The following is a 19,481-nucleotide window of genomic DNA, read 5'->3' on the forward strand; positions in this document are numbered from 1 at the left end:
TTTAGTTTGGTTTTTGTTTGGCTCTATTTGTCTCATGCAACCGTTTCCTTTGGTTGTTCTCTAGCTTTTCCTTTCACAGTCTTTGCTTTCTTGTCATTCTGGCTCACTCCGTGCATCTTTTTCACTTGTCCTTCACTGTCTGGCCTGTGTGTCTGCGCATCACTCAGACATAAGTTTGTGAGTCAGTTTTTAGAATTATGATTCTGATGTTGCTGCATAACTTCAGAGCTAAGTCTGGAATGTTCTCACTTTTTTTTTGCACGTTATTCGACTTCGGTTGAGCTTTAGGACATAATGTTGTTACCTCAGGTTAACACAAGTTTTATTTTTATACTCACTTCTCTGTATTGGCATATATGGTATATTTTAATGTGTGTCTACTTTGCCCCCTGACTTCACTACAGCTCACATTTTGAACCCAAAGTACAACAAATAAAATTTTAAATCAAATTAAATTTCCGTGAGCCCAAGCTGTACAGGTTGATTCAATTACAGTTACATCACTATGACTCTGTGCATCTGTGTATTTACAGGTAATGTATTGTCCAAAATTTAACTTGAAAAAATAGCATGACAAGCTGACAAAGACAAGCATAATTATTATCCAAAATTCATTTCTAAAATGACAGGTTGCCCAAAAAAGAAGCGGTCTGACTAACCGAAGCGATGTGATTATGGGAAATCCGTGGTGACTTACAATTTGACATGTAATACTAATTTGAAAAGATGTTTTTAAAAAAATTAAAAAATTAAAAACTTCAGCCCTGAAACACGAATTTAACCACAGACAGAGATGTTTGATGTTATGCAGTAACACCACTCTCTAACTCCACTTCAAAGAGAACATTCATTAAGCAATACTCAATAAAAATGATTGGCTATAATTTAATTTAATTGCTGTATTTTCTTCTTTATCTTCCTGGACCACATGTCATATTTTTTTACATGTATTAATTGACATGAAGTTATCAGAGTAGAAATGTTTTCTTAAATCAAACAGTCTACCTCTCATTGTGTAGGCTAAGTAGAGAACAAATCTTTAATTCAAACCTGCTGGAAATATATTTCTATTATATGTATATCATATATTCCTATTATTAGAGTTTTCTTTCAATATTTGGTCTTTTCATGAATGTAAAATGTTATAGCTGAGGAATAACATGTAATTTATTCACTGTGGTAATGGTGCCATCTGATCTATTTCAAGTAGTAATTTTATACTTAAAGTAGCTGTGTGATGACATACTATTGTGTGTAAGCATAGCACTCCATATCTTATAATTAGTCACTTTTCATTTCAAATGAACTGCTTTTGTATTTCTTTGTGTTGTCTTATGTAATTCTTCTCTCCCTCTATCCTATATGTATGTTTTTGTTGTCCTGTCAGCAGTTTATCTGGCTTGACAGCAAAAGCTTTACAGTCAGCTTATGAACATGACATCCAACCTTACACACTGTGTCATGATCACTTTATCCTATAATTATTTTGTTACAGTACATCACACTTACAGCAGCGTAGGGTGCTATCACACATATAGTTTACATTCAGTGGCTCTGCAGAATCCATCACATCCTAGAGGTTTTGTAGTTAGTTTGCAGAGGCCCAAAGTGCAAAATTACAAGTTACCTCAAGCTTGCGCATATTTAATCACAGGTAGTTTGTTCAAGACACTTGATAGTAGAAGCACTGCTGGGTCTTTGTTGTAATCACATAAAGGTGCTCTTTGCATACTTCAGGTGTACTGTGTTTCTTCAATCTTGTGAAAGGCTCATTGCATGGGGAGAATGACGTCTCAGTCAAAAATAGCAAGTGCAAGTCTCCCTCCATAAAATTTCCAAGGCACAATGTAGGGTTTGTGTAAAATAAAATACCTTTATTTCTCATGGCAAAGTTTTAAAAGAGTGTTTTTGCAGTGAAGGGTGTCAAAACAAACACATATCTCCTAAATCATAATTCAAATTAAAGAAAAAAATGTGACCATGAGGTAAAACTCTTAAACTCTTATCCTCAGTCTGCAATGTTCTGCACTTTCCACGTGTTATTTTGTAATGCATTGTTGTAAGTGACTTATCTTAGTGCACCTGCTTTCTCTCGCCCTGACTTTCATACCCCTCCAAGAGCGAGGGTGAACTTGTTGCATTCAGCTGTGGGGCATACAGCATGTGTAGGTGGAGAGAATAATAATGACATAGTTACTGGATGGAGCAGGGAAAGTTTTTTTCTATAAAAAGCCAGAGTCATATCAGTTATTGAAAATGCAACATGGCTTGCAGCTGCATTGCATTATGTATATGGATGTGTGATAATATATATGTATGTGGAGGAATTGGCATATCTCCTATGTGAATGGAGCCCTTAAACCTTGATTCTGACTGAATATGAAACCAGGTGATTAACAGTGATGTCTTATGTAATGGAAAGATATATAATGTATAATACATGTCTGTGATAATTTTAGGGCGTTACCAATATGAAGTGAGCTCACAAAATTTTCAGTAGGATTTGTTCGGTTTTTTTTTTTAAGGGGGGAGTGTTCAGTATCATTTGAAATGTCCCAGAATTTCCTAGCTGCTCCTTTCAGTATATTGTCAGTCTGTGTGTGCACCCCTAACCTGTTTCCCTTTTGATTCCTTGTTTCCCTCAGAGCCAAGAAGAAGACCAAGCCCTTGAACCTTAAAATCCACAGCAGCGTGGGCAGCTGTGAGAATCTGCCCACACAGCGCTCACCCCTCCTGACTGAACGATCTCTGCGATCCTTCTTCTTCCCCTCCTTCATCCCTTCCACACCTCCTGTCCATGCTGAAACACCCTCTGCAAGTAAGTTCTTTTATAAATCATGAAATGATGATGAAATGAGTTTTTTTAATGCCTTCAATATATCTCTTTCATATCATAGTCCCTTCTGATATCTCGTTATTTTGTTCTCAGGCAGTGTCTCATTTCTCGGATGTTATTCTGCTCTCTGCAAGGTTAAGTCAAAACGTGCAATTCACTCTTGGATTAAAAACGGAACCAGGGGTTGGGACGTCATAAGCATTTGTAACCAAACATTGCCCTTCATTATCTCTGAAGAGACATGCAGTCTGAACCTGTGCAATGCATATTAGTATTTTTGTCCAATAGTCAGCTTTGTAACCTATTTTTCACTTGGTGTTGTCAGTCTTAAACCCTCTGCCTTGACATATTTGCGCTTCAATAAACCATTGTCTCCACTATGGAAATAAAGATCAGCCACACACCGATAATTATTCCTATCTCCATAATTATTTTTGTTAAAAATATACTTAAGTGCAGCTCTGTTGGGAAATGCAACAAATGAACAATCAGTCCCTGCCATAATGACCGGAGGTGGTGTGTTGCTGCACATTTGCAGCCTTATTGGCTGAAGCATTATGGCCATACTGCGGAAGCCATTAGAGAGAGGAGGAGATGGGGAAAGGCAGAGAAGTAGGAAGAAAAGGTTGTATCAAGGAAAGGGGTGATGAATGGCTGTCGCTTAGTGTTGTAAATAGTCGTAGACCTTGACTAAAAGGTATGTGGGGCACAGCAGTGCATATTTGTTAGTAGAGGCATGGTGTGAAACAATCACGCACACCGTATGCAAGCAGGACATGTACTTGACTGAAACAATACAGATGTTGAGGTGCAAAGCACCACTGCAGATATACATATACATGAAGATAGTCCCTCTTGTTCATGTATGTAAGAGTATAGATATATATTTAAAATCTTTGGTCCAAACCATTGTGGAAAGATTTTCCTTGTCACATGTTTTACGATATTGAATTCACCAGGTTAAACAATAGATTTGGGCTGAAGTGGATTCAATAGCTTTTCATTCTCCTTCATGTCTTCATGTATGATGACATATTTGTGCTTGATGAAATAGCTTATGTTCCCTGATCTTGATACTTGTATAAATACGTGAATATGAACTTCCCAGGCATAAGGAATAGCTTCAACCAGACTTCAGCAACATAAAAAACTGTAACATGTTTCCTCACACTGCCATTGTGACATGAGACCTGCTTTTTCAAGTGTTTTGTTTCATATGTTCACATATTTAAAGTGTAACCAAGTACAGATATCAGTGTTCTCACCTGTACAAGCAAGTCAAGCTGATGTCATTCAAACAATGTCACTAATGTCACTGATGTTATTAAGACAGGTAAGTGTCTTGCCACATTTAATTTGATATATTTGTGGAAGCTAAGTGTTCATGGTGATGCAATATCACCTGTTTTTTCTGTAATTTAAATCATAGTCACTCTTTTGACTGTTAGTAAAAAATCACTTTGTTGAACTGGTGCTACGACTGCAGCTGTTATGTTCAAATAAAAAGTATCATTCTTAGAAAAGATCTCAGTAGTTGCCCTGCTGTGAAGCTCAGTTCACAGCTTCAGCATCATGCATACATATATACACATCATACACTCCAGTGTCACTTTAAAAGGAGTATAAGTTTAGTGTACTGACCTAGATAAGATCTGCCCACTTTTGTCAAGTTTGTTCTTTTCTATACTTCTTTTTTATATATTTTTCAACCTAAACCATTGATGTCGCTCCCTGCAGTGGCTCATGAAGTTAAATGACCAAGATCAAGAAATACAGGATCTTCATTGTGAACATGTATACATGAGTGATTTTCCTTTTGCGCTTGAATTAATTTTTACATGTGAAACAAGTTGGCAGATGTAATTATATGTGTGGATGTGAATGCATATTCATAAAATAATCTAATTCACACTGTGAGCACAAAATGTATTAAAGAGGCAGCTATGTCTGTGTTCCTTATTCTTTGCTGCAATGGAAAAATTCACTTGGGGACACTGTAGGAGAACAACGGACATGAACACAGCTGATGATTTATTAAATATATTGGCATGTAGTTTGACACAAAATCTCAACTCAAAGTCCAATTAGTAGTAAGGATATGTAATGTTGATTTGAGGGTTTTAAGGTATTTTGTACAACTACAAGTTAATTTGAGCAGTTTGTTACCCTGCAACGTTACAGATAGAGAAGGAAACAATAAGCTGTAAATAATGATCAAAGGGCCTGCAGTCATTCACAATGAAGCCATCTCACATGTCTCTACCTGTACGTGTGTGGGAATGCATACTGACAACCCACTGAGCCGGAGCGTCCACATTAACAGCATCTGCTCCGGGCTACAGCGGAGACAGCACTTCACGTGTAGATGGAGATTTTTTAGGAGTTGGAGGTACACCTGGCTTTTTTTTTTTATTCTGCTGTACTAGAAAGCTTTATTAGACACGGTGGGTATCACAGCTTGGTTTGGAAACCTGCCTGTACAACAAAAATCCAAGATAAGCCATCCGCTGTGGACAGCTCTGAAGGTTGAAGGAGATTTAGAGCTTTTCTGAGCCTTTCTGGGAGGAGTTGGTGTACACGTTGTATCACCTGTGACTTCTGTGGCTTCTTCCCTCAGGCTTGCTTTCCAGTTTTCGAAAAATGCAGGCCAAAGTAATTAAAACTTTGTTTGTGCTGCTATCAAGGTGTGACAAGGTGTGTCTGTTTGGGTATCAGCATTTCTTTTTACGACACCAGCACTGACACATTTAACCCCTGAGGGAAAATTGATGATGATGATGTTGATCTTTATCTGTTCTCATTAAATTTACTGCACACTTTTAAAAAATTACTGTATTTCCTATCATAGCTTGAACATTTATTTACTAATTCTAATCTTTCCATCCCTGCTTTAAGTTTTTGTTTTTTGCTGATGTAAACCATTTTCCACTATTTCATTCACAAATATTTGATTTTATTTAGTTTTTAATTTATTAATAATTAGTAAAAAATTTTAATTTTGTCATCCAGATGTTAAAATTATTGTGTTTGAGGAAACAAGAAAGAATATTGAATAATATATAATCAAATCAAAATAGCGCTTCATAATGCAAAATTATTACAGTGAAACATCTAATCACTCAATCGGCAGATGTTCATTCTTCCGACTTATAAATAACTCAATAAGGATTAAATGAAATGTTTTCTTCATCTATGGAACACCTCACTTGCCCTCAGGGTGTCCAGTTCTTATTTTAAGACTGACATATGTGTGTGTGTTTGTGTGCTAACGCTTGTGTGAGCATGTGGACAAGCGTGTGTTCACCCGGTCAGCCAGGCTAAACATCCGTCCTAGGTCTATGTTTGGGATTACGGTATCAGTGCCATCTCATACGTCAGGACCCTCCAGCCAAAAAGCATTATCACTCATCCCTCAAGTTGCCGGAATCAAAACACGAGGACCCACAAGACCGGCTGAGATGGCCAAACGCTGTCTGCTCAGGATGAGTCAGTTCCCTGTTTAAACTGAAACATCATTGTTTAGTTTGAACCTAAAGATCCTGTATCTGATAGCCTGGCTATGATACAGTAGATAACATAAAAGATCGCCCTCATGTATCTTTGATAAGAGGGGTCTTTGGCAAGTGAAAATCTCAAAATCCAAATTCCCATTTTGTGAAAAATGTATTGAAATGTTTATCTGAAGCTAATACAAGGCTTCAGAGATCCAAATTAGTCAAACCAAGTAAAAATCTTTGAAAATATATCCTTTTTATTACAAATCCTCTTCTTCCCTTTTGGTAACATATCCCTCCACTGTCCAGCAAACAATTCTGTGCTAAAAGGAAAATACTTGCTTCATTTGACTAACTCAGCCTTCTGAAGCCTCATATTAGCTTCAGTTCATACTGTCTGACTTGCCCACCCTGAATGTCGCTCTCAGTTCACAGACCATAAATTCCCTCTATAGATATAAATCTGAAAAAAAGGATCTGAAGTATGTAGTAAGAAAGTATAAAAGAAGGCTAAACAATTTCACAAAACAGCTGGACATAGTTGTTTTTTGCATCTGTTACTCAAACAGGCAAACTGCTGTGTTTGTTTGGGACTATTTTTAGCCATGGATTAATACACATTCAGTTTTGCATTTGTCTTTTTGTTGGGCCCTACAGTGAAAAGACATTGAAAAGGATGGACACACACACACACACACACACACACACACACACACACACACACACACACACACACACACACACACACACACACACACACACACACACACAAACGCATACACACAAACGCATACACACAAAATCAATTCAGGTTAAGAACTTCCCATAGACATCCAAGGTAGTATTACTCAGGGTTATGCTATTGGAGGTAGTCATCACATACATGCTATACATCCCACAAAAAACAATCAAATCAATCAATATTGGGAAAAAAATCTGCAGCACAGTCCATGCTGGGAACTTGTCTTTGAAGGCCCTACACATGGTAAACCCACACAGGTGAATTCACTTATTTTGGTTACATAATAAACATTCATTACACAATTCTTCACTTCAATTTGTGAGCAGTCTTCTTTGAAGCATTTGCACAAATGCAATTTGTCATCTATAAAATACAATGTGAACATTGTAAATTTTACACTCGAAGAAAATAGGGTGCAGTAAATAGAGTGACATCACATAATCATCAGCATACAGTAACTCTGACTCCTTTAAACTTTAGGTCTCATCAACCAAAATAACAAACACCTGTGAGGGTGTGCAGCACCTTTAATACTTGCTTAATTGTCTCATTTAATAACCTGCACTGGCTCTCATTATATCCACATGAAATGCAGTAAAAAGAACAACTTCTGACCTGAACCTTTGAGAATAAACAAAAAGATAAACGAACTTCTTGCTTGCTAAATCTGTGGGTTGTTGCACTTGCTTTCTCCCTCATGGTCAGCTTAAATAATACATATTCAATTTGTAGTGTTTTTGTTTCTGCTCCAGGTGTTATGATAAGTCATTGTTTTTCCAATGTGGAAAGTTATGGTGGCCTCAGAGGGACAGTTTCCACAGGCAATTCACCTCTAGCGCCTGAAGCTGTTTGAGTTCACACAGTTTTAGTGGACAGACGCAACAGCCTGTGATGATGCCTTGTCCACTTGGAGGTCCACTACCAGCCCTGGGCCTCAACCAACACACCTGCTGCAAAACTGATGTGTGTGTATGTGTGTAAGCACTTTGTGTCAGTGAGAGCGAGAAGGAGGTTGTGTGTGTGTGTGAGTGCACGCCTGTGTGTGTGTTTGTGTGTGTGTGTGTGTGTGTGTGTGTGTGTGTGTGTGCGTGTCAGAGATGGAGAGAGAGTGGGAGTCTGTGAGTGTGTGCTTATGGATATAAATGGCTTAAATGTTCTTATACGCTTTGTGCACAACTCTGTTTATTTCTGCATGTGTTCGAATGACGTCACCCACTCTGCCTAACCTCGAATAGACGCTCATGCAGTTGCGTCACAAAAATATCCTAGCAACCAAGTGTGGCACCACAATGGAGGTCCCTTTGAGAATTGACAAGTAAATAATGGCAACAAATAACTGCTAAATTTAAATCAGAGTGAGGAGAAAGAGGTACCTGAGTAATAAAGTTACATTTGGTGTTCGCTTCAGTATTTCATTTTTGCTAGTGGGACTTTAAAGTCAATTTACTCTTTTTTCTGGAGCTCTTCATCAAGCTCTGTGCTGACTTCAACTAATAAAACCCCGCAGAGGAGCTTGCATCCACCAGTCAATAATGAGGTTGACTGGTCAATAGTTACTATGTTTGTTCCTTGGAAAGTAGGGCAGGTATCTGAAACAGTGTCATAAGCCAAGCTAGTCTAGTGTAAACACTGTGCTGCCTCTGAATCCACACTGAAAAGGCTGTGGACTTAGTAAACTCTGCAGTTAGGAACAATAAATTAACAAATTAACTCGACACGTCACCTAACTAAAACAAACTGTTTTAATAGCCAACTAGCCAACAGGGCAGTGTAACAAGGCAACAGATGTTAATAACATTCAATTAGGCGCAAAAGCCATTTTATGTAAGTTACAGACTACAAACCACATGTGTTCATTCACATATTCCTACAGGCTGTGTGATGTAGAGGACAGCACAGTTTTATCTTGATACACTGATTGGTGCATGCGTGTATAAGCTTCCCATCTGGTTGCACCCCAGAAGCATCTTTTCAGAAAACTTTTTGGATCTTTATTTGTTTGCTCTCTGGTATTGACATGAAACATGAAACGGCCCATGTGTCCTAATGACACAGCAGATTTATACAGTTACTTAAACAATTAGCTGTTCATCATCAGTGTTGTCTAATAGTGTTGTCTGATTTAGCTTCCAGAGGGTGCTTTACGTCAGCTGAAAGTCCTCCGTAGTGTCAGATTGGCCTCACCACCAAAACCTGCTCTGTTTGTCGGTCAGTTTATTCGTCTGCACGCTCCGAGCCATTTGAGTTCTCCAACTGAGGAAGTCTCTACCGAGCCATAAGACCTCCAGGCATCATCTGTTCTTTCATCCCTCCTCCCTCTGTCTCACTGGCACACTTATACTGCCAGTCTAAAACACTCCGCTATAAGGCTGTGTAAAGATACTTGTTTCATCCAAGATAATTGCTATTTTTCTAGCGTGGTTATTACTATTGTAAGTTTATCACAGGGGTTTTGTGTCTATGTGGGTTACTTGTAACATGTTGTGTGTGTGTGTGTGTGTGTGTGTGTGTGTGTGTGTGTGTGTGTGTGTGTGTGTGTGTGTGTGTGTACTTTCTCATCAAAGATGACAGCACAATATTCTGCAAAAAGGCTGATCGGCGTGTAGCTGTTGCCATAGCAACTGTGCAACCTGGCTTTGTCTGTTGTTCATCAGAGTTTTTTTTTTCTTTCACACAGAGATCGAGAAAAAAAAAATAGCTCTCGTTTATATCCACCCCTCTCTTTGTTCGTTTCTTGATGCCACTCCAAACAAATACAGTACTTGCTGAGTTGTGTAATTTCACCTTTAGGAAAGTGTCATTAAAACACACGGATGAAAAAAAATGAGGACATGGCACACAACAGCTTGTAACATATAGCTCATATAACACTCATGTGCTATAATGCAGCACATTGTGCAGCAAACGCCCACACATTTTTTACAGTCCTGTTCACTTCTTCTGCTGCTCTGCACAGTCCACTCCATATACCATGATGTCAAGCTCTTATCTGGTTAAACAAGCTCCAGCTTCTCTTCGACACTTTGCTTTCTTGCATTGTTTTGTGCTTAATATTTCTTTCAGTCTTACGCTATTGATTATCTCTTGATGATACCGTCCCAGCTGTGCCATTGATTGCATTCAACCCTTTGATTGAAGCTTTTATTCAAACTGCTCAAGTGCGGGACTCTACCCATTGAGCTGTAGGATCTTGATGATTCTGATTATGACAAGAGTAGGTGTGGGTGATGACTTAGTGACGGTGCCAACAATGAGAATAATTAGAATTTACAAGGTTTTGTGTGTGTGTGTGTTGTATCTTTAATTGTCTCACGCTGCACTCTTTTTCTCTTTTACCTGCTGTAAAAAATGATCTTCCACGGGGAAAGAGCTTTGTTTGGCACTCAATCAATTACATGGAGAGGTATCTCAGTCGAACGTCAAATAAACTATATTCAGCATTAAATAGGCTCGTAGTCTCGAGTACTCTCTTTATCTATGCACACATTCCCACAAGCACCCCCTCTGTTTAAGCCACACACTAACAGAAACATATAACTCTTAATTTTTCAGTGTAGTTACATTTCTCTCTGTGACCCACACAAAAATACACAAACACACACGCAACCCCGTGGCCTTCTGTGTGTCATGTGACCGGCCAGTGGAGGAGGGAGAAGGAAGGCTACGGCTTAATTAGGCTGAGGCCAATCAGAGAAGATGGAGGAGGACACTGTTGTCTGGCGCCTAGGGGTTTCCAAGCTCCTGCGGGCTCATCTGTCTCACAAAACACACACATGCATACATGCACGTAGAGACTACGCTCCATAGTTTGCCTTGGTATGTTGATTTTGTCCTAAAGTTTTCGAATATTTTGAATATTTATCACCACACCACATTGTGTGTATTTGGTACTCTCCCCTGGACTGTCAAACTGCTATCAAATGGTGTTGCCTCTGGAGATGCTGAGTTTGAGATCTGTTTTGTTATTGCAAGTGTGTTACATGTGTACATATGAAGTTTGTATTCAACTGGGAATATAGAAGCTAGCAGGCTAGACTAGTAAGCTTTCATAGTGGAACACTAACCAGTTGGTTTGACTTAAAAAGTGCACACAACAAAATATAAATGGATGTCAGTTTTAACTTGAAACTGTAGCTTTTCATATTATTATTTTGCTCTCATGCCTCATAAGATATCATGACAACATCAAAATATAAGGATGACATGTTATGTTTTTGTTTTCATTACACAAGGAAAGTAGATATAGCATGTGATATGTCTCATGCTATCAGGCATGGCAATGAAATGTAACCCTGTAAAGCACTTTATATTTGTTTTTGAACTTCATGTTGATGTAGATGATGAGGGGCTTCATGATGGTTAAGGCAATATTAAAAAAAAAAAAAAAAAAAAAAGTGATTTATTTATGGATCCACAACATTTAAAGAATGACATGCTGAAGTGGTATTTCCAACATCCTCTCAAGATGTTAAATACAGACATAAAACACGTGAAATAAAATGAAACCATAGAGCTTAACCAGTGCAAACCAAACTGATAAATACACTACAGCTAAATACAACTAAAAAATGATTGATAGCGCAAATAAAATGTCATTAATTACCTGTCAGCTTAAAGACCATTCTTAAACTGCCAGGCAGGCCCAGATTCATCTTGCACACAAGCGCCACACACTCTAGTTTGTCCTGGGATGCCGTGCTGCATGTCTGAAAGGTTTCTGTCATTTCTCAAGCTTATCCCTTTTAAAAAAAAAAAAAAAAAACATGACTGGCATGTGTGTGAGTATACTATGACATATACCCACACCCTGTTGTGTGGTGAATGGTAGGAACATCAAAGACTGTCGTGGAAGACAGACAGCGACATCAACAGCGCACACAGAGGATGATAAACAGCCCTGACCACGCTGCTGACAAGTCCAATCATCTGCCAGTCGCCAACAAGGCCGACATGAAGCAGATGATGTCAGTTCCCCCTCTGTATTGAGTTATCAGAATGATTGAGTGTAATTGAGCGATGCATCGGAGTGCGTAGAAAAGACACCAAGCCTCTGGGGACTCTGGAGGAGGAGGAGGGAGGAAGGGCGTTTCAGGAACCAGGAAATGCTATACAGCATTGGGCCATGAGATTAGCGCTGTCATATGACTAATGATTACTCAGAGCCTGGTAATCAATTAATAGGTCTGATCAAGCCCTTCACCAGAAAACTGAGAGACACAAACATCAATTTTCTTATCTGCCGTAGATGTTCATCATTAATCCCAATCCAACACCAGTCATTGTTATAAAGAGGGAGATTTAAGAAAGTTACATAAATATTATTAAGAAGATTTTGGTCATTTAGATTTTTTTCTTTACGTCCATAACAAAACTCCCTTAATCAACAATATGCAGATTAATATTACATAAGAAAATAAACCAAAATAATAATAATTTCATCACATCAAGATGTATTTACTAATTTCTAATATTTGGGTCAGATTTACACAGATTTAAATTGCCATTTAAGCACAGCAAAATTGTAGTGTTGGTACATGAAAAACTATATCCCAGCATTTGGAAGTGCAGAAGGAAGTAGTTTATCAGGTTATTTTCAAGCCACTTCTTGAGCTAGGCTTGAAAAAGCACCTGAAAGGAGAACAAACCACTTTGTTATGCATTCACTTCTTGGAGGCGGAGCTGCTCTAGAAGTTTAGAGGGTTTTTTTCAGTTCAGTCAACACGAAACTGACTAGAGCTAAAAGGCAGTGATAATAATAATAACTTCAATTTATATAGCGCCTTTCACGATACCCAAGGTCGCTTTACAAGAGTGGGAGTAGGGGGGTAGGGGCAGGGTGGGGGTTTAGGGAGGGTAGGCAAGAGAGAAGAGGTGTGTTTTGAGGTGCTTTTGGAACTGTGTCAGAGAAGTGGCGGAACGGATAGGAGGGGGCAGGGTGTTCCAAAGGGTAGGGGCAATTGCACAGAAAGCCCTGTCACCAAAGGTCTTGAGTCTGGTGCGGGGAGTGGAGAGTAAGTCCTTGCTGGTGGAGCGCAGGGACCGTGACTGGGTGTACGGGTGGAGGAGGTCAGTGATGTACTTGGGTGCCACTGAGTGAAGTGATTTGTAGGTGAGGAGGGAGGATTTTGTAGTTGATGCGTTGTTTGATTGGCAGCCAGTGGAGTTTCTTGAGGATGGGGGTGATGTGCTGTGTGGGTTAACACCCTGGCAGCTGAGTTCTGGACGTACTGCAATCTGTCTAGGGCTTTGTTGGGCAGCCCAGACAGGACACCATTGCAGTAGTCCAGACGGGAGGTGAATGAGGGTTTCGGTGACTGAGTCGGTGAGTGACGGCCGGAGTCTTGAAATGTTATGGAGGTGAAAGAAGGCAGATTTGGTGATGCTCTGGATGTGGAAACTGAATGAGAGTGTGGGGTCCAGGATGACGCCCAGGTTCCGCACTTTGGGAGATGGGGAGGTGGGACAGCCGTCGATGACCAGGGTGAGGTCTCCAACCTTCCTGAGCAGTGGTGCGGGGGCCACCACCATGAGCTCTGTCTTGTTGGTGTTGAGTTTCAGAAGGTTGTTGGTCATCCAGGTTTTGATATCGTGCAGACAGTTGTTGAGTTGTATTGGTGGGAGTTGTGAGGAGGGCTTGGTGCTGACGTACAGTTGGGTGTCGTCTGCATAACAGTGGAAACTGAGTCCATGGTTGCGGATGATCTGACCGAGGGGGAGCAAATAGATGGTAAAGAGGAGGGGGCCAAGGACAGATCCCTGGGGGACGCCATGGTTAACTGTTGCAGTGGTGGAGTAGTAGCCTTGCAGAGTGATGTATTGTTTACGGTTGGAGAGGTAAGCCAAGAGAGAGCAGTGTCGGTAAGGCCAATGAGCTCAGAGAGACGGGAGAGCAGGATAGAGTGGGAAATGGTATCGGGAAATGATGTATTACTCAGCTCCTTCTTTGGACTTCAGGGGCTTGAAGTATTGTGGTACTTTGACTCTGATGATGCTTAATTCCACCAGTGTAAGTGCTTCTGCCTGTAGGGGATATCTCTCTCTGAAAAAATCTCATCTGGAGACTCAAATCCATAATCTACAAGGTTTCAAGATTCACTGTAGGCATCACATCAGTTAATCTTAATGTCTTTTCTGTTTCCATTCTAATAAAACCACATTATCAAAAGCCTGTGAATATGAACACTGACAGAGCTCATTTTGAGCTTGCAGAGAGTACACTCTTTGTAGCAATATTGTGAGATTTCCAGCTGTAACAGCTCAGATCTGTTTCTCCTCTCAGCCTCATTGAAGTGAACCTCTTCTGTCCTCTCATATCGATCTGAGTGTGCACCTCGGCCCACAGTTCCATTTGAGACATTTGATGCATGGAGGCTTCTAGGCCTTGTTTTTCTTTTGCTTCTCTTTCTGACTTTATCCTCCAAATTCCCTGATTTATTTTTCATCTACTTCACCCACACTCCCCCCCGATCCCCTCATCCTGGAATTCATTTCCATCTTAAAAACTCATGAACAAATTCTGCATAAAGCCCTTCACAAAATTACTCAATTATTACACAAATGACTCAACACTTTGCAGCACATTTTCAATAATATTTACATTGTTTTCTCTTTTAAAGCTGCATATTTGTTGAGTTAGCTGCTTTCTTCAAGACACACTCTGAAATGCATCAGTTTGCAAAAAAACAGTGACAGCCAAGAAGATGCAAAGAGGGGAAGTTGGGATAGTTTGCATTTATATGATTTTACAGTACAGAGTGAACACATAGATAGTCTGTCTTTGCAAAACCTACACATCTTTGGTATATGTGACATTCACCGCACTAACAAACCCGATCCATATTTTCTTTATATCATCATGAAACTGATATGGTTACTGCTTATTCTTCTCTGTTTTGTTGAGGTAAACTGCATTTATTAATTTCTAAACTGGCAACAATGTGACAGAATAAAACCTACATAGAGCCATAACATGCAGGGTCTCTACAAAAACTGAAATATAATATTAAGACAAAAACTGATCTCCATACAGGTCTGACCTGTGACTCTTCAGCATTTTTCAGCATTGCCCTTTTGTTATTGAAATATTGATGGCCTGCACATCATTAGAGCATGCTATTATCTCAATGCATATCCACCACATCCATCCGCCTTCACTGGCAACGCTGTGTAGGCTGCCATTCCCACCTGGTATTAAGAGGTTGCGCATAAATGTAGCGGTCTGTTCAGTCATAGCAATCACTAATGGACCAAGCGAAAGGTTTTTGTTGTGAAAACCTTTCTGAAGCGAGAGTTCCTCACAGTGGAATACAGATAGCACAAAAGTAGCCTTATCACAGGAAATATCTGCGTCCAAAACATGCAAACAATTCCATAGCAGATAGTTCAGACAGGACCTTGAAATTTTGACTACATTTTCAGCCCCATAAGCCTGAGACAATGCACCAGAGAGAACTGCCTCTCATTATATGTTATCTCACTGTGTTGTTGACTGATACTCTGGAAGCTACCATGTCTTTATATTACATTTTCATTCCTTTAATGTGTCAGTGTGTCTATCTGTCTATCCATCTATCCATCTAGACAATTAAGACAATGTCTCATTTATAGTGATTGGTTGACAATTAGTCATCAATAACTGTGTACGTGATATGTGAACAGCTGATTAAATCTGACACCAAAATGTCAGTTTGTTGCTGCAGTCAGTTCATTCTCTGAAAGCCATATGTGCTAAATGAATGTTTAATGTGAGACATTTAGTCAATTTTGAATGTTGAAAAAAAAAACATGTAAATGACCTTCCCTCCATATTTTCTCTCCAGACACTCTCTCAGTGCCTCGCTGGTCCCCACAGATTCCCCGAAGAGATCTGGGAAACTCGATAAAACACAGGTAGGACTACAGGAAAGTGTGTGGGTGAGTGTGTGACACACTCATCCATTGGTGATAGAATGCCAGGCCAATTAAACAAGGCCTCTTGCATAACTCATCTCAGTCCTCTTTTTTTCTCTTTGTCTCTCTTTCTCTCCCACCCTGCTTGACTCCAAATGCTATAGTGATCTAAAAAGTAAAACAATACCGTATTAGTTGTGAAATCTCAGCAACCTCCAGAACGTGGGTGTTTTGCCTGCTGAAACTCAGCGAGGTGGAAAGAGAAGCACTAAGCCTCATCATACCCAGCCAACCTGAGTGCGAATGCGAATGTAAAGCCATTATTTGAAGATTAAGGCAGATTTTAAGACAAATGTCATCATTCCATCCAACAGTGTCCTTGACGTGCCAATTTGCATTCTTCAAACGTGTGCCCTTGTTGGCCTCTTAAGATAAGTCCATTTACGTAGCTGCTATACAATGCTCCATGTTGGCTTTAAGGCCCCCTCTGTGTAAAAAGTCCACTTATGTATGCAGAATCTGCCCTTTATGTCACATCATCATTCATATTTGACAGCGGAGGCCACTAAAAAATCTGTCAGGGGAGCCACAGCTCCTCAATTGAGAGGAGCTATGGCTTAATAAAGAGATTTGGATTCTGTCAAACTACATTAGTCACCTGCCATCAGCCGGCCAGCCCCACTGCTGGCATTCAAGCATCATATCAGTAAATACAGCCAATAGTCGCATACATGCTCGTACCGCTCAGTCAGTCTGTGGAGGGAATTGGTTGATACTCTGGAGCACATTGTGGATTTGTTTGTTTGAGAAGTGGCCGGCTGGTGAAAGGCTGGTGCATACCTCAGAGCTTCCATCACTCAGACTGATTGTTGTATTGATGTAAACCCCATGGCCCCTCTCATGCGTTGCAGAACAACAAAGTAAACTGTTCATTCACACAGAGTTACCAAAGGATGAAAATAAAATGAGCCCAAATTAAATCAGCAGGTGATGGATATTATGAAGGTAAACACTTATACAGAAGTAGCTACTTCAGCCATCTCTTATCTTTGCGAAAAGGTTATGCAGTGAATATGAGGCTATTTTTGGCAAAAGCCGTCTGTCAGAATGAGAGAACGTTGTGATATGCAAAAGGTCAGAAGTAGTGCGCTTATGGTAGTCCGCAGCTCTTACATGTCATAAAGATGTGCGACAAGCAGAGAGTGATGTCTTGATTTTTTTGGCGTCCATAACTCTCTCTTTCTTCTTTTGCATGCAGGTTTTCCACAAAGTACTGGATGTCCCAGACATGCATAGTATGTGGAAAGGGAATGTTGTTTGGACTGAAATGTAAAAACTGCAAGTAGGTATCATGTTTCTAAGAAATCTTATTGTAGATTATGTCATTATGTCTGATCACCCATATTTACTGATAGCGCAATCATTATTTTATGAGCTTTAAAAAAAAAAAATGTTGTCATCTTTCTTTTTTAATTGTTTTTCTAGATTACACATGTTCATGAACTGTTTTGTCTTAATCTCACGGAATAAATGCTCAATTTTCATCTCTTGTTTATTTTTCTATGTGTTAATGCCCCTTGGTTTCATTACTGAGTAAATAAACTTAAATGACAACAACAACAACAAGACAAATGCTAATCAAATTTCTGGTTCATTTCATGCACTCCAGGCTGAAGTGCCACAACAAATGCACCAAAGAAGCCCCACCTTGCCATTTACTGATCATACAGCGAGGCGGACGAGAATCCCTCAAAGGTATTTTTATGTAACATGTCCCTTCTTGCTAAAGTCATCTGCATTTACATTAACACTGATATGTTTTCCTAAAGCTGATTATAATAAATAAATAAAGTTTTTGACAGTTATATAAGATAATTTTATGTCTCTAACCAAATAAGGTTTTTTTAGGTTTCATGAGCCACTAGTCTTATTATTCTATTATATGTGAATGAAGTGACCTAAGTCTGCTTTCTTTGTAATAAGATAATGGCAAAGTAAATTAATTAGAAACAAGCTAAACTATGTTGTGTTTTGTAGTTAGGGTAATATTGTCATTTCCAGTGTTACTTATTAACAAATTACAGTAAAGTGATTGTTTTTAATGGTTTAATAGTTTTTTAATATTTAAAAAAAAATATAATAAAAACATAATTTACTAATCCCAGTAACTCTCTTACTTCAGTATTTTAGGAAGCGGTTTGTTTGCCGTCATATCAGTAGTTTGACAGAGGGTTGAATGAGTAGATGAATAGATGTGCTGACATTCCGTGCACAGACGGGAGGTTTAGGGAAGAAGTTAGCATTTATACCGTATTCTTAGCTGTTAACTCGTCCATACCGTGGAATCAGCAGGGTGTTGTTCAGATATGGTTATAAACAGGACAGTCACTGGGGCTAAGTTAGCTGTTGATGTTCAGTAAATACCTCCAAACTGTAGTCTTTCTGCATGTTAAATCACTATGTCGTGTTTCATTTTTTTTTTTTTTTTCTGCACGTTAAATACAGAGGTGTTATTGTTGAGGTTTAAATGCATGCGTTTTATGGATCGTGGCTGATTAACAAATGTAATATTACAAGTAATGTAACTGCAACTTGATTATTTAAAAAAATGTATCAATTATATCTTTCAAGTATTTTCTCGATTAATCTATGAGTCATTTGGGCTATACAGTATCAGAAAATGGTGAAAAATGTGGATCACTCCAAAACTGAAGGGGACTTCCCCCAATGTCTTAGTTTGTTCCAACCAACAGTCCAAAACCCAAAGATACCAGAATATAATATAAAAAGCTGGAATGATAGACTTCTTTGTATTTTTTCCCCCTAAAAGTGACTAAACATTTTTAATCAATTATCAAAATGAGATTAATTTTATTTCAATCAACTGATCTATTCATTAGTAACATATTTTTAGTAAGTAATATGTCATTAGTAATTGCAATATTCAAGTAGCTTGTCCAAAATTGATTAATTCTAGCTAATAACTGAAGGTCATTTCTAATTCAACTCATGAGTAATAGTTTAAAAAAGGTGTGTGCTTTTATTTAGGCCCTGGATAAGAAATGAGTGGGTTAGGATCAGAACTAGGTTTTAAACCTAGCTGTATTCTGTCTTCATGATTATTCATATATTTTAATATCTCTGAGTCTTTATTAGAGGTAGTGAAAAGACAATATTTCTCAGTAAAAGAGTTAAAAAGGCTTAGCTGGTTTAAGCAGATAGGTTATCTGCTGATTAATTAAGCCACATAGTGCATATCGCAGTCACATTTGTCAAAGCCATTTCTTACTGACAGACAGCAATGAAAAAATTCCGATTATCTGCTATCAGAATTGAGATTCTTTTGTCCTTTCTCTCTTTCTCTGCCCCCCCCCCCCCCTCCCATTTTCTCTCAAACAAGATCACCAAGGGACGACTCAAGGTAAAGAACACTAATTAGACTTTTTCTACACCGTTTTATTGAAATAGAGTGACAGTTTCTTAATGACTTAGTTTGCTTAAGGAAACTTTTTTCAAAGTG

General features: G+C 39.0%; 1 protein-coding gene across 2 annotated transcripts in view; it reads left to right on the forward strand.

The window, feature by feature from the left end:
• Positions 1–19,481, forward strand: part of ksr2 (kinase suppressor of ras 2) — a 97,240-nt gene that overhangs the window by 54,835 nt on the left and 22,924 nt on the right. Inside the window, exons 6-10 of one of the 2 annotated variants that reach the window (XM_062416985.1) lie at positions 2,646–2,818; positions 15,892–15,961; positions 17,220–17,303; positions 17,631–17,716; positions 19,362–19,382. In XM_062416985.1, coding sequence (XP_062272969.1) covers positions 2,646–2,818; positions 15,892–15,961; positions 17,220–17,303; positions 17,631–17,716; positions 19,362–19,382 — 434 coding nt within the window. The remainder of the gene's footprint in view (positions 1–2,645; positions 2,819–15,891; positions 15,962–17,219; positions 17,304–17,630; positions 17,717–19,361; positions 19,383–19,481) is intronic. The other variant, XM_062416986.1, reaches the window with a different exon arrangement.

This window comes from Scomber scombrus, chromosome 4 (genome assembly GCF_963691925.1).
Source record: "Scomber scombrus chromosome 4, fScoSco1.1, whole genome shotgun sequence".
NCBI lineage: Eukaryota > Metazoa > Chordata > Actinopteri > Scombriformes > Scombridae > Scomber > Scomber scombrus.